This window comes from Calidris pugnax, unplaced genomic scaffold, assembly GCF_001431845.1.
Source record: "Calidris pugnax isolate Ruff unplaced genomic scaffold, ASM143184v1 scaffold252, whole genome shotgun sequence".
In the NCBI taxonomy this organism is placed as follows: Eukaryota; Metazoa; Chordata; class Aves; order Charadriiformes; family Scolopacidae; genus Calidris; species Calidris pugnax.
This window is the reverse complement of record NW_015091118.1, coordinates 2,343,847-2,367,006: the sequence shown is the minus strand read 5'-3', so window position 1 is coordinate 2,367,006 and position 23,160 is coordinate 2,343,847. Positions and strand designations below refer to the sequence as shown.

The 23,160-nt window shown below is 42.7% G+C and overlaps 1 protein-coding gene across 1 annotated transcript; it reads left to right on the top strand.

Annotated features, from left to right (window-relative positions):
• Window positions 1–1,710: 1,710 nt before the first annotated feature.
• Window positions 1,711–22,581, top strand: CTSC (cathepsin C). Its single transcript, XM_014958356.1, is given in 6 exon segments — window positions 1,711–1,953; window positions 12,111–12,277; window positions 12,688–12,843; window positions 14,658–14,773; window positions 20,568–20,699; window positions 21,423–22,581. Coding segments are annotated over 6 exon segments (1,302 nt in total). The 5' UTR covers window positions 1,711–1,725; the 3' UTR covers window positions 21,926–22,581.
• Window positions 22,582–23,160: the final 579 nt, after the last annotated feature.

The window sequence follows — 23,160 nt, the reverse complement described above, 5'->3', positions numbered from 1 at the left end:
TGCTGCTGGCGGCGCTGCCCGCGGCGGTGCGGGCCGACACGCCGGCCAACTGCTCCTTCGCTGACCTGCTGGGCGCCTGGGAGCTCAGCGTCTGGCGGGGCGGCGGCCGCCACGGAAACTGCTCCCAGGCGGGTGAGACGGCGGCGCCGACCCGGACCCGGTTCCCCTTCCCTGGGGTCGGGCGTTGGGGGGTCCCAGTGAGGCTGAGGGGGGAGCGGGGCGGGAGGGGAGCGCCCGCTCCGCGCCGTGAGGGCCTAAAACCGAGGCGGGCGGCGGGGAAGCGGGGCCCCGGCTCGGTTATAGCGGGTCCCCGCACCCCCTGCCGGCTTCCCTGCGGGGGTCCCTGCGGGGGGCTTCAGGCAGAAAAAGGTTAATTTGAATTAAGCAGTGGAACGCTGGCGTTTGTCTGGCTCTGGGTGACCCGCTGCGGGCAGCGCTGTTAATCTTCCACTTAAGTTTTTCGTTGTATTTTATTTTTGTCTTACTATAGCAGTGTGGAACGCCGGCGTTTGTCTGGCTCTGGGTGACCGCTGCGGGCAGCACTGTTAATCTTCCCCTTAAGTTTTGGTTGTATTTTATTTTTGTCTTACTGTTTGTTTCGATTTGAACTCAGCTAGGCCTCATCATGAGTACCACCAGCTCATGCCGGTTTGCTGCTTCTTCCTCCCTCGCAGCCCACGGCTCCCTGCCCTCGCAGCTCAGCCTGGCCGGGATGTGGCTCTTCCCGGCAGCAAAGTGGCTTCTGCTGCTTGGTGTCCCCAGGCCAGGCCCCGGGAAGCCACCGTCCGCAGGCACTCCATGCCTAAGGGGGCCTGAGAGCATCAGGAGTAGAAATACCCTTCCCTTGTGGGGATAATAGTAGCGGGGAGTTATTAGTTGATTATTGAATGCCAGTGTTCTTTAAAAAAAAAATGTGTTTTTTGGGGTCGTCTGCTTTTTGGTGGGGTGAGGCAGGTGGTGTTAGGAGCAGTGGGGGGGAGGTGGGTGGTGGAGTTGAAGCGCTGGTGCATGTGGGGCATAGGGTGGCTGGTAACCTCACCCCAGGGCTTTTAGGGGAAGACTTATAACTATAGCACAGTGCCTGTGTGACACAGCATCAGAGTTCTCTGTAGCTGCCTAGCAAGTCATGTTTAAATACGCTGACATTTCCCAGTAACAGCAGTTTGGGGCTGCAGCTAATTAAATGTGCAAATACTGTCTAGCAGTGGTAAAAAGGAGCAGGTAGACCCACTGACAGGTAAGTCAGGCCGAGAGAGTTGGGCTTCTTCAGCCTGGGGAAGAGAAGGCTCCAGGGAGACCCTATTGTGGGCTTTCAGTACATAAAGGGAGCTTAGGAGAAAGATGAGGCCAAACTTTTTAGTAGGGCCTGTTGCGACAGGACAAGGGATAGTGGCTTTGAACTAAAGGAAGGTAGATTTAGACTAGATACATGGAAGAAATTTTTTACAATGAGGGTGGTGAAACACTGTCAGAGGTTGCCTAGAGAGGTGGTACATGCCTGGAAACATTCGGAGTCAGGTTGGACAAGGCTCTGAGCAACCTGATCTAGTTGAAGATGCCCCTGCTTGTTGCAGGGATTTGGACTAGATGGTCTTTAAAAGTCCCTTCTAATCCAAACTATTTGGTGATTCTATAAATGAAGTCCCTGAAGTGTGTTTGCTTGATGCCTTTTTGCAGAAGACTGTATTTAACAAGTGTATTTTAGCACCTGTTGGAGTAAAATAAATGTTGCAACATTCTTTGTACTAATTCTTATTTTTATCCCTTCCATGCAATAATCATGCAATAATGTTTGTATTCCTTGCAGGACCTGTGGAGAGAAAGGTGCTTGTGAATCTTCAGAAATTAGATGTGGCTCAGGATAGTCTGGGCAACTATGGTTTCTTCACTTTGATTTACAACCAAGGCTTTGAAATTGTCATAAATGACTACAAATGGTTTGCATTTTTTAAGGTGAGTTAACTTGGTGTGTTCTGCAGCACTGACTGTTGCTAAAATCGCCTGTAGCTGTGCTTGCTTCTTGTTAGTCCTTGAGTGCCATAATGGGGCAGTTGGGACACCTCGTTATCTTTTGCACTAAGGTTTGCCTGGATTACCAGAATTTTTTTTTTTTTTTTAAGGTAAGGAAACAGTTATCAGTGGCTGGGTAGGGAGCAGAGGGAGGGAAGAGGTTTTTATGTTCCACATGGGGCATTATCTGAAAAATCTGGTACAGATGCTGCGGCTTTTGCTTCCAGGCATGCTTAAAGTAATTTAAAGTCTTCATGAAGCTAACCCTGCTGGTAGCCTGGAAATTTGTATTTTTTCAGTTTTCTTCATGACACCATGTACCCAAGTGAAATAGCAAACATCATTGCTTTTATCTTTCCTTAAATATGTTCTCAAATGCGTGAAAACTTTAGAAAGGCCATCTGTGCTCCTTGATGGAGGTTTTCTGGGATCTTTAAATTTTATGCCAGAGTACTACTTTAATACCTAAGAAACCTTTCTGCTGCCTATAATTGTTCTTTTGGAGTAATACTGTTGTCTGCTGTCCCCATTACTAACTTCAGATTAAGCTGAAAGTGCTGGTAGGGAGTAGACAGGAGAAGACCCACTTGCTAAGGAGTGCTCTGCTGCTGTCCTGATGAGTGGCATTACGAATCGGGGAGGTGACTTGAAGCAATCTCTGCAGGATGACTTTATTACCTGGGAGACAGATATTTTGTGCAGCAAGACTGCTCAGTTGGAGAGTGCAGCCCTGGGCAGGAGCAGGGAACACGTTTCTTGTTTGTTTCAGGAAACATGATCTTGTACCTGGCTTCAGATGAGCCGATAGTAAACCCTCTGGCCTTGTCCAAGCATAAAATCTCTGAACCTTGGGTAGCAGTAAGGAGGGTGAAGAAGCGACTTTTGCTTTAAATTGTCTTTCTGGGAGCCATTGTAGATGGCTTATTTCATAGCAGCTATTTTCAAATCTGTTTTCAGATGTTAACAAAAGTGAGTGATCCGCTCCTCCAGGAGAGCTGTAATCCTTACTGAATAGAAATGATGTGTGAGGCTCTGATTTAACTGTGCCTTCTTCCATGCTGATTGGAGATCACTTAAATTAAAGGGCGTGTAGGTTATGCAGAACTAATGGTGGAGTTGTTTACATGCTCTTTGTAGTAGGTTAACCCCTGTAGGCAGCTAAACAGCACTAAGCTGCCCACCCCTGTAGTGAGATGGGGGAGAGAAATGGAAGGGTAAAAGTTAAAAAAAATTGGACGGTTGAGATAAAGATACTTCAATAGGTAAAGCAAAATAAGGAATTCCTTCATCACTTGCTACCAGCAGGCAGGTGTTCAGCAATTTCCAGACAAGCAGAGCTTCATCATACATAACTGCTAGGAATGCAGATGCTGTAATTCTGAATGTTCCCCTTTTCGCCTTCTTTTGCCAGCTTTTATTGTTGAGCATGATGTTGTATTGTGTGGAATATCCCTTTGGTCAGCTGTCCCAGATGTGTCCCCTCCCAGTTTCTTGTGCACCCCCAGCCTTCTCACTGGCAGGGCTGTCTGAGGAGAAGATTCCCTGTAAGCTGTGCTCAGCAAAAGCGAAAACATCACTGTGTTATTAACACTGTTAGCACAATCCAAAATGTGGCAATATGTGAGCTACTATAAATAAAATGGACTATCTGCCAAAACTAGTGCACTCTTACAACTGTAAATCTTTAAACAAGAATGCTTCTGCATTAGGCAGGTTCTTGAGCAAAACCAAAGTGTGAGAGAGAAATACCTGATGAACATTCTCTTGTCTCCATAAGGTAGTAACAGTAAATTGCCGTGATGTACAGTCATCATCAGTTTGGCAGGTGATACAGCAAAACTACAGATCCTGAAGGGTACTCTAACTGGGCAGAATTATTCTGAAACTTCTCAGCAGGGACACCTCTGGGAGCTTCCCTACAATGGGAGGGCCTGCCTCAAAAGTGGCAGGAATTGCTGCCTCCCTGAGGACAGTGGAGCACTAAATGTTACAGAATTATCTGTGAACTCTGGCCTGCGGTATCATCTCTGGCAGGTGGAATTCAGCAGCCATTGGTGGACTTGTCTGAGGGGAAATATAGTGGAACTAGTGGTCTGAGAATCCTTAGCCTGATATTTTACACTGAAATGCAGGGTTTCTTTACAAGCCAGTATGGTGAGCGGTTCAAACAAGTGTTGATTATCAAACTAATATTTGAATGTGAGGAATTTAATAATGGAAACAGTTAGTGGCCTGTTCTGGAATGTAAATGGAATACCAACTTGAAGACAGTTCAGTGTCACCTGAAGGCTTTACTGCTGCTATCTATACCTTGTGAAATACATCACTGGAAGATGAGTGCCAAGTCAGATGGCTGATAAGCATATTTATGAAAATATAAATGCATCGATTTACAGGAGTGCTCTTAATGTACCAAAAACTGTGTTATAGAATAATTTAGGCTGGAGGGAACTTCTGGAGGTCATCTGATCCAACTTGCTGCTCAGAACAAAGTGATTTGAATATACACCTGAGCACTAGCAATGCACAATAGCTTGCATTTCATGGTCATGAATAATTCATCTTAGCCCTTTGTAGGCAAATAGATTAATTGTTAGTTTTGCAGTTGTTTTTGGTATTGTGAAATAGCAAGCTTGTTTGGTTTATTGTTCAGTAGTGGGGAATCCATCAGCAAGACATGCTTAAATTAAAAGCTTTCTTTAAATATTGTTGAGAGGATTAAAGCCCAATTTGGTTACCCTCTCTATAATTTTGCTGCTGTAAAGGAAACAACAGATTACCAAGATGCAAGTATAATGGCTGAGAAGCACAAGGAAATACCACAGCACTTAGTAAATGCTTTTTTTTTTTTTTTCTGCAAACAACTAGTAGGCTTTGTTGAGCAACAACTTGCAATATTGTCTATCTGCAAAACTGTTATTTCACAATTGTCAGTGGGGACTCAGTGGGAAGAGGTGTTTCCTTAGGAGCTGCTTGACCTTGTGACATATATACTGTTTACTTTTAATTCAATAAATATTGCATTACATAGGAAATAGAGATACAAAATATCCAGGCCTGGTATGAATTAAAAATGTGGCCGCTTCTATCAAATGTGGCTAATGCTCTTTTAGGAGCTATTCCATCATCTTCTACTGTAAAGCTTCTAGGGGATAAGTAATATATTCCACTGAATGCATGCTTCAGAGGTTTTTGAAGAACGATTGCCTATTGTTTAAAATACTTTCAGGTGCAAATGGTAGGAGTACTGTAAACAGCAGACTTCATTTGCTTAGTGTTGGCCATAACCTAGAAGCCCTTGGAGTAAAATAGGGTAAACTAGAATGCTAGGTGGTGAGGGCTGTCCTCTCTGGAAATGCAGCAAGAGGAAAATATAAAAGTAATCTATTAGAATATTGCTTAGCCTTGATTGCTATTGAGAATGTGGAAAGTCATTAAACAAAGTCCCTTTGGAATTTGTGGAAGGGAAGAATTGTCTTTGCTGGCATTCTCTTGCTTTACAGCAAGAAGGGGCTGAACTAGCATGTTTAATGCAGAGTAATTAGCTATTATTTTTACTATTTGGTAAAATTACTTAGTTTCATTCTGAAATAACCTTGCAATGTGATCACCGTTCTGGAGTTACTGCTTGATTGTGGAGTAACTTCTTGGTTCATGGAGCAGTTTGTGGTGGTGGAGCAGCCATTACACAGAAAACCTTACACATTTCTTCCCATGGCTGTGGGTTTGGGCTTGTCAGGAAAGTATTCATTGCTTAAAGGCCACTCATATATTTCAAGTTTGGTTTATGTTGCACTTAAAAAAATTATGTGGCTAAAACACCATCATGGTGACAGGACAGATAAAGCATCCTGATTTACCTACTATGATGCCTAAACACTTTCCTCATATTCCGCATTGAACAGAGGATGGACTTGCGAGACAAAACAGCAGTATTTAAGCCAATACTGGCCTTCATGTGTTAACTTCAAGTGTAACTGGTGCTAATTGAACTTGCAGTGTATTTTTCTTTAATGTTAAAGAATGATGCTGTTAATTACTAACAAAGATGCTTTGGGCTTGTCCAAGTCGTGGCTTTATCAGAGTTACAGTACTGTGTGGGTATAGACACAGACTGTTTGATGGTGCATTTTTTCAGTGAGTTTTTAATAGCCTTTTGTTCCTGTGGCTTACTAAACAGAGGGGTAGTAAAATTTTCATAACTGCTGTTACAAGTTATTTGTTCTTTCACCTGGGGAATGTGAGGAAATGACTTTCCACACTAAAGGAGTGGCCTGGGTGAGCTTGTCAATGTATTTTTTTTTTTCCTCAGTTTGTTTCACTAGCTTAAGTAGAGCAGCTCTAGCCATGTTTTATTTGTAACTATTGTTGTATGTAGACTTGTCCCTCAAGGCCTGCCAAGTTAAACGCAGCATTCTGCATTCTGCTGCTCACTAGTTGCAGTTTCTCTGCCTGGTGTTTCCTTGCAGCACAAAATAACTTGCTTGTTTTATGGGGATGCTCGCTCTTATTTAATGTGTGCTGCTGAAACATCCCTGTACTGAACTTGGATGTGAAGTTAGTGTATGGACTCTTGGCAGAAGCTTGAGCATCTGCTTCTGCTGGATGATATAAGGATTCTGTAGGGCTATGCAAGATAAAAGGTTTTAAAGATTTATTCCCTCCCCTCCCCGCCCCCCCCCCGGGGATAGCAAAAGAAATAAGAACAGCATAACATAAAAAGCTAGAGTGAGGTTGAAATGAAAATTGAGGCTTACTTGTTCCAATTATTTGCTATCTTTGTAATATTAATTTAACATTAAGACTACTACTTGGAAGGGAGAGTCTCATAAGAATCTCACTCTGTGTCCCTTAAGCTAAGTGGTGCTACTTCTGAGAAATCCTCTAGCAAAACCCAGAAGTCTGGCATTTTTTCATATTAAAACATTAGCACTACTTTAGCAAAAAGAAAGACATACATTATAGAATATTCCAGGAATCACAGAATGATATAGGGTTGGAAGGGACCTCTGGAGATCATCTATTCCAACCCCCCTGCCAGAGCAGGTCCACCCAGAGCAGGTTGCACAGGAAAGTGTCCAGGTGGGTTTTGAATGTCTCCAGAGAAGGAGACTCCACCACCTCCCTGGGCAGCCTCTTCCAGGGCTCTGCCAACCTCAAAGTGAAGAAGTTCCTCCTCATGTTTAGATGGAACTTCCTATGTACAAGTTTGTGCCCATTTCCTCTTGTCCTGTCACTAGGCACCACTGAAAAAAGACTGGCACCCTCCTCTTGACACCCATCTTTTCAGTATTTATAGGTGTTGATCAGATTTCCCCTCAGCCTTCTCTTCTCCAGACTAAAAAGACCCAAGTCTGTCAGCCTCTCCTCATAAGAAAAATGCTCCAGGCCCCTCATCTTTGTAGCCCTCTGCAGTACCCTTTCCAGCAGTTCCCTGTCCTTCTTGAATGGGGGAGCCCAGAACTGGACACAGTACTCAGATGAGGCCTCACCAGGGCAGAGTAGAGGGGGAGGATATCCTTCCTCGACCTGCTGGTCACACTCTACCTGATGCACCCCAGGATGCATTTGGCCTTCATAGCCTATGCTGGCTCATGGTCGTCCTGTTGTCCACCAGGACTCCCAGGACTTTCCTCAGAGCTGCTCTCCAGCAGGTCAGCCCCCAACCTGTACTCGTGCATGGGGTTATTGCTCTGCAGGTGCAGCACCCTACACTTGCCTTTGTTAAATTTCATTTGGTTCCTCTTTGCCCAACTCTCCAGACAGTCCAGGTCTCGCTGTGTGGCGGCACAGCCTTCTGGTGTGTCAACCACCCCTCCCAGTTTTGTATCATCAGCAAACTTGCTGAGGGTACATTCCATCCCTTCATCCAAGTCATTGATGAAAATATTGAAGAGAACTGGACCTAGTACTGACCCCTGGGACCCCAGTAATTAAGTTACTAATCTTTTCCAGATTGACTTGGTGACATCTTTGTCACATCTTTTCTTCTCTTCCCCAATGCCCCCATATTTGGTTAAAACCAAGGACTTCCATTCTGAAATAATTAGCCTAGACAAGTGACAGTTGTTAATGTTTAAGTTTCAGAATATTAAAAAAAGAAATTCGAATGCATTTTATTCCATGTTGCTAAAATACAAGTGTTGGAGTTGCTAATGCCGTTCAATCATTCTGCAAATCAATTGAAAGTTAATTTTTAACCTATCTTAGTTTGGATTATTTAACTTGCAGTGTGCAACTTCTGCTTCCCTGAAGTGTAGATCTGAAAGCATAAATCTGTAATTGCAGAATGTTCCCTAGAGGAAAGAAGACGCATTTGTAACTGATATTTGCTTGCATTTTCTATTGGGTAGCAAGATGCAGTCATTTGTTCTGATAATGGTCTTCTGTATTTTTGTACAGTAGGACATCAGCAAGTCTGCAGTCCTGTTCTCATTAAGTATGTGCTTCCCATATTAAAATGCATAGGCACACTTTTAAACTTGATGACAAATGAGTGGTAATTCTTTCCACCAAGTTTAAGGTATCGAGTAGTCTTGCCTCTTGGAACTGGAGTTGAGTTATTGCCTGAAGATTGCTTAAATTGAGGACAATAGATGTGAAAAAGGATGAGATGGCAGCCTGCGTATGTACCACTGCTGGATCCCTGTTAAAATGCTGTGTCCAATAAGGTCTCCATCCTTTCTTGCTTTCCCCTTAGGGAGATTAAAAATGTAAAGAAAGCTTTAAACAATTACATTCATTTTACTTTTTTTACCAGGACTAGGATTGAGCACACAAGTAGCTTAAGTCATGATGCCCAACACAGGAAAGACTTTATTAAAAGTGTACTGTACCAAAAAGCTTACGTAGGTTCAGGTGTCTAATAGTAAGCCTCAAAATTCAGATATGTGAAGCCTCTTAATGTTGGAGTTGCTTGGCTAAATTCTGGCATTAGGCAAAGTTATGCGGGTTGTCAGACTTGAGAAAAATATACATTTGAAATAGAACTAAAGCTTAATGTTTTCAAACCTCAGAATTTGAGCTGTGAATATAGTTCGGGTGCCTTTCTTGGCACTTCAGTTGTTCCAGACTGGTCAGGCCACTGGATGGAGTTTACTCAATGCTGCAGATGTGAGTATTGGCTGATGAAATTACCACATGGCATGGCTACAGTGGTCTTGTATTAACTTAAAAATGAAAAACATCTTCTTAAGTCTGCAGAGGAAATGCATGCAGCAGTTGTGCAACAGTAGCTGGTGGTCACAGCTGTGTGGCTGTTGTCCTCCATGAAGGATGTGATTCTGTGATAAGTTTCACAGATGTGCTGGGTACTGTGCCGGCAGCTTCAATTGATGCTGGCATTGTAATTGGCATCCAACTGAGTCAGTGGTGGTTGTTCATGCAGTTGTTCCATGATGAAGTGGTAAAGCTGAAGTTATGCTCCTGTATGACTGTTACTTGGGCAAACATACTCATAGTAGGTCCTCTAAAACTAGTACAGTCAGATTTTCTACGTCTTATCTGTCGGCCTTTCTCAGGCCGCAATAAGGAATGCTGCATGTGGTTTTAGCAATGAAATGTCAGTGTACCTTCTGCTAATAAGCTGTGGGTGTCATTGTCATGGCACTGACATGCTATCCTGTTGTAGTTCTTCTAACATGGGAATTTAACTAGCTTATAGAAATTAAGCATGAGTATTGGGCTTTTTTTAAAGGTTTGTCTGCCATTTGTCTATATCGGTGGCTCTCAAAAGTCAGAGGTAAGGGGGAAAGGCTAACTGGGACTGTATGCATATATGTTAATTTTCCAAGTAGAAAATGGCTAATTCAAGTTCCCTTTATCCAGATGGGCTATGGTCTCAAAGTCTCCATGTCCCCTGTTTAAAGCCAGTTCAGTAGTAGCTTACAGTCTGCCAATCTACAAAGAGGTAGCTACGGAGGACTTGAACTAATTTTGGAGGACTTGACTTAATTTTAGGCTTCTGTGCAGACTGTCTGAAATCGGCTGTTGTCTCTTGTTTGTCTTGAAGCATTGTCACTGACTGTCCCCTCATCTCTTCCTAGTTCTGCTGACATATTTGAAGTGAAAGAACAAAGTAAGAAACTCGCTAAATTCACTTGCACTTGCACAAACGGTGTGAATACTATTCTGGTTATCTATCAATATCTTAAGAAAAAATAAAAATAAAAAGGCAATAAACTTAATCTCCAGAAAGAGGAGAGAGATTTCTAGAAGGAGAAAAAAAAAAAGGCAAGTTGTTTTAATTTGTTCGTTAACAGATAACTCATTGCCTTTTTTTCTGTGAAGAGAAGCCCTACATCTGTTCCACTTGTTTTGATTCAGTATAACTCCATGCTAGGCAGGATCTGCATCTGATTGTTGCAGGAAGCAGGCCTCTTCCTTGAGCATTCTTCAGGTATTCAGATTGAAGGCCTATATTTATCATGAATGGTTGTTCTTGGTCTTGTTTTAATCTGTGGCAGCTTTTAGATAGAAAAGACAGGTAGGTATTAATTTACACTGTCATGTAGAGCCAACTAAAGTGCTCTTGAAGTAATTTAGTGGTACAAAGTCAATAACTTGTTGCTTTTGGTAGTGTCTGGATTTCTAGCAATGCTGTTTGAAGAGGGTGTTTCTCAAAAGTCGTGTCTGGACCTTGCCCTTAGTGTTTGGCCAAGTGTAGTTATTTCCCATGTTGCACAATCTTGCACAGTCAGATTGGATGAATAGACCAAGGTAACAGCTCAGCCCAAGTCCTGCTTGGGTCAGCAAACATGCTTGCCTTGCTAGGCAGGCAAGGGTCTGCAACCTCTGAACTGGGGGCAAAGCAAATTCCCATTGTTCTAAAACAGTCAGGGGATTAACCTTTAATTTTATCCCTCTGATAGACTTAACTATTTAACTATGTATTCTCCTTCAGATTCCCCACAAAGCCTTGACATAGTCACAAACTTCCTAGTCTCTTTATTTACATTATTTTCCTCGTTGTGGCATTTCCATCACTGTAAGACACTGTCTTCTTCAGTATGAAGAGGCTGAGCAAGCATTTTGTTGAAACATAGCTACAAAATCATTGTACCATTGTACATGTGCAACTCAAATGGGAGGGAATTTAATAAAGTATTTTTGGAATAGGAAACCTGGATTCTGTGTAAGTGATTTGTGTGATTAGAAGAGTCAAGGTAAAGCTTTTGTTGCATGGGGTGTTCAGGCTCCTGTGTAGCTTAATACAAAACAGACTTAAGAGATGAGTAAAGATTTTTTTTTAAATTTTTTTTTTACCCTTCCCTGGGACATTCTGCTGTCAAAGAATTTCTAATCCAGGAAATTTAAGCAGCTGGGCAAAAGTGTTAGTGCTAACTTCTGTATGAAGACAGATTTTACTGAATTGATTAACTTATTACTCCTGTGGTAAAAGGAGTGGCTTGTGTGGCTGAATAAGGAAGTATTAGGGCTTGGGACTTGAGGCTTTGGTAGCTCTCCCTTCACCAGCTTCAAATGAGTTGCTCTCAATGGATAAACATTTCTTGCTGTCTCAGATTGATAGTTCAGGTGAAATTGTTTCATGATACTCTTCCACTACAGCTCAAACTTAAAACAGTTGTAGGAAGTCTTACCTTGGGTTCTGACTTCTACAACAGAAATGCTGTAGTACAGTTCTCCCTGAGAAATTACTGGGTGAGAAATTTGCTGTGAGTCTTAGCATCTCAGACTTTTGCAGCAGTCACGGGTTAATTTGGTCACATTTGGTGCAAGAAGCCACAGGGCCTTGAAGAGAAGGACAAGTACTAAGAGGTCTTCTACATTTTGCCTAGAAAAGTGACTGTTGAACCCAAACAATTAGCACCTGTTAGTTGATGCTGATACTAATGCATGCCTTGTTGCTAAAAGTGTAAGTCACAACCTGTTAGTCTTCCTCTACCAACATGATAAAGACCACTGTCTTTCATCTTCTTCACTTTTTTTTTGATGCTGCTTTGTTTTGAAATCAAACACGATGCTGGTTTATTTGGCCATTTCCCCTGAAACACAAGCAAGAAGCAGGTGGGTGGGTAGGGACAACTGCTGTGCTAACAAATGCATCTACCCAACACAAGCATTATCTCTTCACATTACAGTACAAAAAGGAAGGCCAGAATGTAACCAGCTACTGTAATGAGACTCTGCCAGGATGGGTTCATGATGTACTTGGCCACAACTGGGCTTGTTTCACCGGAAAGAAGATTTCTTCATCTGCCTCAGATGTTCACGTAAACGAGCTACCTCTCCAGAAGCCCAGGGGAAGGTAAGCAACAACTAAGTGACCTTTCACTGGAAGGAAACGTTTGATGCCCATGCTCAGGTTTCAGGAAAAACCATATGGACCAATTCTGTTACTGGGGGGAAAGTTAATACCAGGAAATAAACCTGGATGCACAAAAATGGAGGAGAGTGTACCTGTTACCTCACACAGTTTCTCCTTCAGTCTGTGATGAAGCCAAATTACAAAACTGGCATGTCTAAAGATGATGATTGTCCTAGTTAATCTCAAAGTTCAGAAACCTTGCCTTGATCATATAGTTGCATGTTTCTTTATCAGTATCTACCAGAAGACACTTTCAGAGTTAGTGTTTTCCATATTCAGTTTAGAGAACACCTTTACTTTTCAATCCCAGTCCTTTTCTTACTGATTTGTTTTGTTGCTTTTGTTTGCAGGCTTTCAAGCAGACGTTACGTGCACAACTTTGACTTTGTAAATGCTATCAATGCTCACCAGAAGTCCTGGAGAGCAACAAGATACAAGGAGTATGAGTACTTTGCCCTGGAAGAACTAACTAGAAGAGCTGGGGGTCTCTATTCCAGAGCTCCAAGGTACTAAGGCCTTTTGTTTAGCCATAAACCCCACTGCTGCAAAGAATCTGTATTTATCCTGGCTCTTCCTAGCTGTGTTTTGGCTCATAGTTTGGATGTTTAATCAAGTTTCGTAGAATCGTAAGGGTTAGAAGGGACCTCAAAAGATCAAGTTCCAACCCCCCTGCCATGGGCAGGGACACCTCCCACTAGAGCAGGTTGCTCAAGGCCCCATCCAGCCTGGCCTTGAACACTTCCAGGGATGGGGCAGCCACAACTTCCCTGGGCAACCTGTTCCAGTGTCTCACCACCCTCATAGTAAAAAATTTCTTCCTGAGGCCTTTCAAGGCCTTCTAGTTCATTTTCATGGAATGCCAACATATTTCTTCATTTGAATGATTATTCTGAGCATCTGTTGTCTCAAGCAGTTGAAACAGATAGGGTCATCTACCCTTTAATCTTGCCCAGTAACTTGCTGCTGAATTCATATGGGCAGGGAAGATGTGGGGACAGTCTCAGCTGTCATCTCGCTTTCCTGCATTACCCATCAGGTGCTTGCCATAGTCAGGAGTTTGCTGCTTGACCACCTTTCTGGTTTCTCTACTTCATAATTGGAGTTAAAAAGCAGTGAACCTCATTCTGCTATTAAACATGACTAGTAGAGATTATCTGAGGGACAGGTTACTTTGATAATTTGCTGTGCCTGCAACCAGGGTCCTCTAACAGGAGGTAGAGTGTCTCAGGGAAGAATCATGAAGTAGCTCTGAGAGTGCCTTCAGAGTCTTGCAGATCACATGGCAGCGAGTGGTAATGGGGATGGACACATGGTCCTCTAAATTAATTTGAGAAACTAGAGTTCTTTGATCTGTAGATTCCCTTTACAGCTGTTCTATCTTCTTTGTATTTTTGCTTTTTTCACTCTGATACTGCTGTAGGTAGGAATGCTACTTACTTTCCCAAACTGTGGCAATTGTATGTTTGTAGAATGAAGTCCTACTATGCAATAAAACTTCTGATTTGCCTCAGAAGGGAGTATCATGCAGATTATCATGCTTTCATCCTATAGACAGAAGTCACCTTGTAGATGGGCTTAAATATAGTAACCTGTTTGGAAGCTCTGTTGCACCATGTGTTGCCGTGACAGTATTTTGTTGACCCTTTCATGCTTTCAGAAGAGACCCCAGTGCCTCGTGTTTGTGAACAGCACTTGATGGCATGGCTTATGGGACAAGCATTAGGTTACGTGACAGCTGAATGCAGGAAGCTCTTGACATGCTGATATATGAGCATTGCTTGGCTGCAAGTGGCAGATGAGGGCAAGCAACATTCACTAGTTCTTTGACAGTCACAGCAAAAACTTGCTCCAGTGGCAAGTGGGACTGCAGTTATTGAAGTGTTGATGGAAGCCATCTCTGTGTCTGCAATTAAACAGTCTGTAGTTGCTGTTGGTGCATGCTACCAAAGTGAGGTGCCTTCTACAGTCAGATATTCTACACACCTCATGATTGCAGAGGAATAAAATAGCTGTTGCAGAGCTGCATTGATACAGTGACTGAGAGTTACCTCAACACTTCACATTCGTTCAAAAGTATTTGACCTCACTGGCTTGTTCACAATACAGTTCCCTCAGGGAGGGATTTGAGTAGGTCTTGCTTCCTCCTGAAACTAATCTCCTGAGATTGACACCCACTCAGCTTAGATGGAGACTATTTCAAATTGCTTAGCGTGAAGTAAATACAACTAGTAGGAGCCAGAAGACAACAGCTGAGTGTTACGTGATTGTTTCCTTGCCTAGAGTGTGATATGTTACTCAGAAATATTTTTCTTTTCTTCAGACCAAAGACTGCACCTCTAACACCTGAGTTACTCAAAAAAGTTTCAGGCTTGCCAGAATCCTGGGACTGGAGAAATGTGAATGGTGTCAACTACGTCAGCCCCGTTAGGAATCAAGGTAAAAAAAGCACAAAACTCTGAAAGAAATGCTGAAGAGCTCCTTTGATGTACTTTGTAATTTGCTATTAACAAGAAGGTTTTGTCTAGTGTCTTGCAGTTGACAGATTGCACCTTTACTATGAATAACCTGTGGAAACCGGGTGGAGTCCTGGCTGACAAGACTGTGCCAAAATAGAAGGTGGTACTGGCTTATCCAAACAGCAGTGTCTCTTGCTGGAATGAAAGCCAATTAACCACAGTGCCCTGCATAAAGACAGCTGTCAAGTTTTGTCCAAACAGGCTCAGTCATGGTTTTCTGCATGCTGACAGAACTGATGTACATTTAATTCTTTTCCTCATTGCTGCGGATGGAAAATTATCATGCAGCTTTAATGAATAAACCCATGAGAACTGTTTATCCTAACTCCAAATCTTATCACTCTGATAACTTTAGGAGTTACTTAAATGGCTAGTTGCAAGAAGAGGTGTCAGTCGCTATGAAAAGTGTGGGCACTGGTAAATATAGTACACTTGAAAAAATTATTTTTTTTTTCTGCCCCTGTGAATAGGCAGTATTTAGCTCAAAGTAGACTTAAAAGGACACTATTCTGGTATATGTTTATTTTATAGGGACTGCTTTTATAGCACTGTAGTGCGAGATATGAGTTGGATAGTTACATATTGGAGGCCAGGAGTGGACTCAGTTAAGTTTCCCTTCCCTTCCCTTCCAAATAAATTTGCATCTGCTGGTAACTGTCTGGTTGTAACTTTGAGGGGAAGGGAACATAACATTAACATGGTGGGGAGGGGATCACATAAATCACTGGTCCCTCATTTATGGCTTAGTTTTTATGCCAAACTGGACTCCTGGTAGCAGAAGAATCACAGAATTGTAGGGGTTGGAAGGGACATTTGGAGATCATCCTGTCCAACCCCCCTGCCAAAGCCAGTTCACCCAGAGCAGGCTGGACTGGAATGCATCCAGGTGGGTTTTGAATGTCTCCAGAGAAGGAGACTCCACCACTTCCCTGGGCACCCTGTTCCAGTGCTCTGGCACCCTCAAAGTAAGGAGGTTTTCCTCATGTTGAGATGTAATTTCCTGTGTTCCAGCTTGTGTCCATTGCCCCTTTTCCTGTCACCAGGCACCACTGAGAAGCCTGGCCCCATCCTCTTGACACTTGCCCTTTAGATATTGATAAGCATTGATGAAATTCCCTTTCAGTCTTCTTCAGCCTAAACAGACCCCGGTGTCTCAGCTTTTCCTCATAAGAGAGGTGGTTCATTCCCTTGATCATCTATGTAGCCTTCTGCTCAGCTGAATGCAGGAAGCTCTTGACATGCTGATATATGAGCATTGCTTGGCTGCAAGTGGCAGATGAGGGCAAGCAACATTCACTAGTTCTTTGACAGTCACAGCAAAAACTTGCTCCAGTGGCAAGTGGGACTGCAGTTATTGAAGTGTTGATGGAAGCCATCTCTGTGTCTGCAATTAAACAGTCTGTAGTTGCTGTTGGTGCATGCTACCAAAGTGAGGTGCCTTCTACAGTCAGATATTCTACACACCTCATGATTGCAGAGGAATAAAATAGCTGTTGCAGAGCTGCATTGATACAGTGACTGAGAGTTACCTCAACACTTCACATTCGTTCAAAAGTATTTGACCTCACTGGCTTGTTCACAATACAGTTCCCTCAGGGAGGGATTTGAGTAGGTCTTGCTTCCTCCTGAAACTAATCTCCTGAGATTGACACCCACTCAGCTTAGATGGAGACTATTTCAAATTGCTTAGCGTGAAGTAAATACAACTAGTAGGAGCCAGAAGACAACAGCTGAGTGTTACGTGATTGTTTCCTTGCCTAGAGTGTGATATGTTACTCAGAAATATTTTTCTTTTCTTCAGACCAAAGACTGCACCTCTAACACCTGAGTTACTCAAAAAAGTTTCAGGCTTGCCAGAATCCTGGGACTGGAGAAATGTGAATGGTGTCAACTACGTCAGCCCCGTTAGGAATCAAGGTAAAAAAAGCACAAAACTCTGAAAGAAATGCTGAAGAGCTCCTTTGATGTACTTTGTAATTTGCTATTAACAAGAAGGTTTTGTCTAGTGTCTTGCAGTTGACAGATTGCACCTTTACTATGAATAACCTGTGGAAACCGGGTGGAGTCCTGGCTGACAAGACTGTGCCAAAATAGAAGGTGGTACTGGCTTATCCAAACAGCAGTGTCTCTTGCTGGAATGAAAGCCAATTAACCACAGTGCCCTGCATAAAGACAGCTGTCAAGTTTTGTCCAAACAGGCTCAGTCATGGTTTTCTGCATGCTGACAGAACTGATGTACATTTAATTCTTTTCCTCATTGCTGCGGATGGAAAATTATCATGCAGCTTTAATGAATAAACCCATGAGAACTGTTTATCCTAACTCCAAATCTTATCACTCTGATAACTTTAGGAGTTACTTAAATGGCTAGTTGCAAGAAGAGGTGTCAGTCGCTATGAAAAGTGTGGGCACTGGTAAATATAGTACACTTGAAAAAATTATTTTTTTTTTCTGCCCCTGTGAATAGGCAGTATTTAGCTCAAAGTAGACTTAAAAGGACACTATTCTGGTATATGTTTATTTTATAGGGACTGCTTTTATAGCACTGTAGTGCGAGATATGAGTTGGATAGTTACATATTGGAGGCCAGGAGTGGACTCAGTTAAGTTTCCCTTCCCTTCCCTTCCAAATAAATTTGCATCTGCTGGTAACTGTCTGGTTGTAACTTTGAGGGGAAGGGAACATAACATTAACATGGTGGGGAGGGGATCACATAAATCACTGGTCCCTCATTTATGGCTTAGTTTTTATGCCAAACTGGACTCCTGGTAGCAGAAGAATCACAGAATTGTAGGGGTTGGAAGGGACATTTGGAGATCATCCTGTCCAACCCCCCTGCCAAAGCCAGTTCACCCAGAGCAGGCTGGACTGGAATGCATCCAGGTGGGTTTTGAATGTCTCCAGAGAAGGAGACTCCACCACTTCCCTGGGCACCCTGTTCCAGTGCTCTGGCACCCTCAAAGTAAGGAGGTTTTCCTCATGTTGAGATGTAATTTCCTGTGTTCCAGCTTGTGTCCATTGCCCCTTTTCCTGTCACCAGGCACCACTGAGAAGCCTGGCCCCATCCTCTTGACACTTGCCCTTTAGATATTGATAAGCATTGATGAAATTCCCTTTCAGTCTTCTTCAGGCTAAACAGACCCTGGTGTCTCAGCTTTTCCTCATAAGAGAGGTGGTTCATTCCCTTGATCATCTATGTAGCCTTCTGCTCGACTCTCTCCAGTAGTTCCCTGTCTTTCTTGAACTGGGGGGCCCAGGACTGGACACAGTGCTGCAGATGTGTCCTCACCAGGGCAGAGTAGATGGGGAGGATGACCTCCCTTGACCTGCTGGCCACACTCTTTTTGTTACACCCCAGAAGCTTGTGGGAGTTCTAGCTCATAATCTGACACATGGCATCACTGAAAGATGGCAACAGGAGATAATACAGTCCTGTGTAGGTGTCAGTTCTTTACTTTCTCTGATGTGAACCGTGAATATCCCAAGGGCTTGTTTACCTTCTAAACAGTTGGATGCTCGGTTCCAAACTTGCCTATTCTCCATTATATTGCTTTAGAGTTGCTCTAAATGAGAACTAGTCTGTTGCTTCCAATAATAAAGCTGCCTCCACATTTCCTGTAATCTGAGAATCCATGCTGAGTATGTTAAATGTCTGTGAAATATGCATTCTGCTCCATTTAATAAGAATTTTAGCTTTCAAGCTTTCAAAAAATAAAAAAAAAGACACAAAGCAAAATCTCCAAAAGATGATCTTGTGCAAAATAATACTGACATACAAATTAAGTCTTGCATGTGGTAGCTTGCATGATTTTCTGAGGCACTGGATATCAATGCTTCCTTAAAATTATGGTATTAGAAAGTCTTAGTTGTATATCATTAAGATTATTGGATAGCTAATTAGAAAATGCCCTGGGGGAGAAGGCTGCAAGCAGTAAGATGCAAGTTGTCTGGGACATGCAGAGAGAATTGTCTGAATTACAAGATCCTGGCTTCCCACACCTCGCATGCTTGTGGAGTCACAGCTCTTTACCGAAGGAGGAAAAAAAATACATCTGAAGTGGACAAGCATTAAAAGGGAAATGTGCATTCTCTCTAGAGTACCTTGAGACATGGCAGGCTTCATGCAAGTGCAGTTGTCCTGCTTGTTACCAACTACAGGGAGGAGAAGAGCAAAACCTACAGATTTTGTTAGCAGTAGAGTGCAGTTCCAATTTCTTGCTGACTGCTTTCTGCAAGCTGTTTTTGCAGATCAAAGTAGGTGAAAAGTGGGGTCAACTGATTCTTCACTGGATGTGCTGTGTCTTCTCTTTACTGCTCATAATGTAAGAGTAGAGTTAGTGGAATCTGATGCGGCTGAAGCTTTAATTGGCTCTGGAAGAGAATTTGAGGGAAGTCTTACAAAAGCAGCTACTCTTGCAGCTGTGTTGGCTCTCTGCTGGTGCAGTGTGGTTGTCATGCTGTCAGCCTCAGAAATACCACTGTGGTAGCGGGAAAGAAATTTAGCAACCAGCCCAACAGACTTCAGACTGAAATGGTTATGTTAATTGTAGTTTTCACGTTTTTGCATGCAAAATGCAACAAAGTGTTCTGCAGTGTGGCCCATCTTGGATGCTGTGAGTGTACAATGAGTGGGAGACACTTTTCACTGCTTCCGTTTGCCCTGCTGGGCAAAGAGCGTTCATGTACAGGCTGATTTTTGCCCCTTCTCTTCAGAAATACGTCGAACTGAGTGAAGCTGCAATTTCAAGAAGTCTTGCTTTTGTAATAGCTCTGCTTTTATACACCTACACAGTTCAGTGGAAAGTGTTTTGTTTTGTTCCTCCCTCCTTTTCATAGCTCTGCAATATTTGCCTTTCCCACTGTCAGGAAACAAAAGGAAATTGGGCACCTTGGTGACAATCAGTAGATAAAATAGGACCTCATCCAAGTAATTGTCCTTCTCCGTGATGCTTGTCATTCCACTTCTAAAGGCTTTTAATGTGTTCCGGGAAGCTCCTAGGGAGTGAAGAGGCCTAAAACTAGAAGCAATACTAAATTTTGATTCGAAAGTAAGGAGACTCAACTCTGCCAGGAAACAGAAGGGAAATTAAGGTGCCTCTGAAAAGCCAGTGTGAAAATTACATGCCTTCGGGAAGTAAGGGGAGCTGGGATGAATCCACTATGTCAAACCTGATATTTATACTGCTAGACTCTCAAAAGCCAGTTATTTTAGGGGTAGCTCTAGAGGTGGAATCTTTTTTCCACTGGAAATTACACTGTTAAATCCATTGATAGGTTGAAAAAATCTAGAACAATATTGCCAGCAGTCACTTAAAATAGTTGATTGTCCCTTAGCATATGTGCTCCATAAAGGGCTATAGTCTGAGGCAGTAGGTTATGAGCCTTCTCAGCCCTGCTAATGTGGTCCCCGTATGTTCTTTAGGTCTTAAATGATGCTACTGGAAAGCACTGAAAAGCAATATATTGTCTCTTATTGTTGAATAAGCTTGGTGTTCCTTTAAAAGTTGTTAAAACTATTTGTTTCGGGTTTTTTTAGTTGCGTGCTTAAAAGCTAAATGTATATTTAAAGTTTTTGTTCTATCAGTATTCAACTTCTAATCACTGCCTGGGAGGTTTTGACTCTTTCTGTGGACTTAGTTGTCCCTAAATGTAGGTGACTTGCCTTGTTTATGTTGCTGACTGCTCTTCCTGATTCCTTTTCCTCCTCTCCACAGCCTCGTGTGGCAGCTGTTACGCGTTTGCCTCCATGGGCATGCTGGAAGCAAGAATCCGTATCCTCACAAACAACACTCAGAAACCAGTCTTTAGTCCCCAGCAGGTTGTGTCTTGCAGCCAATATTCTCAGGGTAAGTACAGGGGTGTGTACAAAGATAATTTTCAGTAATGATAATGCTGCAGAAGGAGACAGTATATTAAAAACTTCCATGCTTTATTCATCACCCACAATTTAGCTTTTTTCATGAAGTATCTGGCAGGCTGTACTTTTTAGTAGTTTGTTTTTTGAAAGACTGCAGAAAATATTCCAGAGTTGTTAGCCCACCTTACTGTAGGGCCCCGTGCTCAGGATGCTGTTGGATTTTAGGTAGATCTACTTGGGAGCCGGGGAATATAGAATATATCTAAGGAGTAAGGCTAAAAATATAGCTAAATGTTAATGCATGCCTAGAAAGAGTGGAACCAAATATCCTCCCAGAAGCGTTTTCAGAGGAAGGAGGAGCATATGGGGAGGGAGAGATAAGCAAAAGCAATGACTAAAGCTTTCCAAAGGACAGTACCTGTATTAGGACAGGCATGTAACTACCTGCTCATCTTGATGGGGGAGTGTCAGGAGCAGTTGGATGAGAAGGTGGTCCACACATTAGTGTTCCTGGTTATAGCTCCCATTGATGTGAATTTTGTCTTGTGTTTCAGAAACCTAGCTATAGCTAATGGGAATGTTAGGACTATCTGGGGTCACTGCAGTTTGTGTTCAATACTGTATCTAAAAGTGTTCCAAAAGACTGGAGTAGGAGTCTCCCACCTCAAATAACTCTCCAAGGGAATAAGCAGATATATGTTTTTTTGTTTAGGTTGCGATGGTGGCTTCCCATATCTCATTGCTGGAAAGTATGTCCAAGACTTTGGTGTGGTGGAAGAGGACTGCTTCCCTTACACAGCCCAAGACTCTCCATGCACTTTCAAGCGCAGCTGTTACCACTACTACTCTTCTGAGTACCACTACGTCGGTGGTTTCTATGGAGGCTGCAATGAAGCCCTGATGAAACTTGAGCTTGTGCTGCGAGGGCCCATGGCTGTTGCCTTTGAGGTTTATAATGATTTCATGCTTTATAAAGAGGGGATCTACCATCACACTGGGCTGCAGGATGAATTCAATCCTTTTGAATTGACCAATCATGCTGTCTTGCTGGTGGGCTATGGTACAGACCCCCAAAGTGGTGAAAAGTTCTGGATTGTGAAGAACAGCTGGGGCACCTCGTGGGGAGAAGATGGCTACTTCAGGATCCGCCGTGGCACTGATGAATGTGCAATTGAAAGCATTGCAGTGGCTGCAACTCCTATTCCAAAATTATAAATGCCGAGGTCTTCATCCAGTGCCTTGTCCCTGGCCATAAGAACATACTGATTTGTTAGGGACTGCAGTTAAAATCAGTCCCCTTGCTTGAGCAGGGGAGTTTTAATGAAATTTTCCAGAATAGAGCAAACAGTTTCCCTAGTTGAGAGGATGAATGCTGCTAGCTCTGCTCTGTGCACTGAAGGCTTCCTCTGGAGTCTGACAGTAGGTCACCTGGAACGGTGCAGTGGCTGTTTTGGTGACAGTGTTGATAGTTATTCATCACTAGGTACACGTCTTCAGGCCCCAGTTGCATTTTCTTCTGTGGGCAATCTTGAACTTCAGATCTCAGAGGGAAGCATCTGCTATGATAATCTGTAACTACTTTGAAAGGACACTGTAGTGCCTTACTTCTCAGAAATCAGGAAGTCACTGCAATTTAGAATGTAAGTGTGTATGGGGGAGGGAATGGGCAATTACACTGATTAAAAGGAAATTTTAAAGCTTTAAGTGTCGTGCAAAAACTGCGTGTCAAACCCTTATGACAGTAAAAATCAATTCTACATTCCAGGCTGCTACTAAATGTTCCAGTTCTGGATGTCATTGCTGTGCTTTGCAATTGATCATCTCAGATCATCAATAAAAATTACCCCACTCCTGGAGGAGTTTGTACTTGTGGAAGTAGTTGGTTCTTTATTTCAGTGACCTGTGTTAAGTTTTGAACTTCCTGTCAAGAACTTTTTACTTTAACAGGATCTAAACTGGTGGGGAAGGAGGATGCGAGGGGAGAGGAACTAGGAATCATCCAGCTGAGGCCAAGATTCTTACAGCAGCACCAGGCAAGGTTGTCCAGGAGTCCAGTAGTCCTTATTGTGGGTATAGGACAATTCATTGACTAAATTGGCTAATTTCCCACTAATCCTACTTAAATCTTCTATGTTGATCTGTTGCCATATTCCTTTCACATATACAAGGTAGAAAATTAGAGGTGAGGGTGGGGGGGATTTGTAACACTTGGAATTAACCATTTTTTGCTAGATGAAACTCAGCTGCAACAAAGTACTTGGATAATGCAGGATTGGTCTTTGCTCTTCTTCACGTGAGTAAATAGGACTGGCTTGGAAGAGAGTCCTGGTTTCATGGGTAGAAGATGACTTCTTTAGTAATCTTCTGTTAATATGTGAGCAAAGTAGTTAGTATTTTTATATACAAGAACCCAATCTTACCTTTTTGGTTGTTTTGGTTTTTTGTTTTTT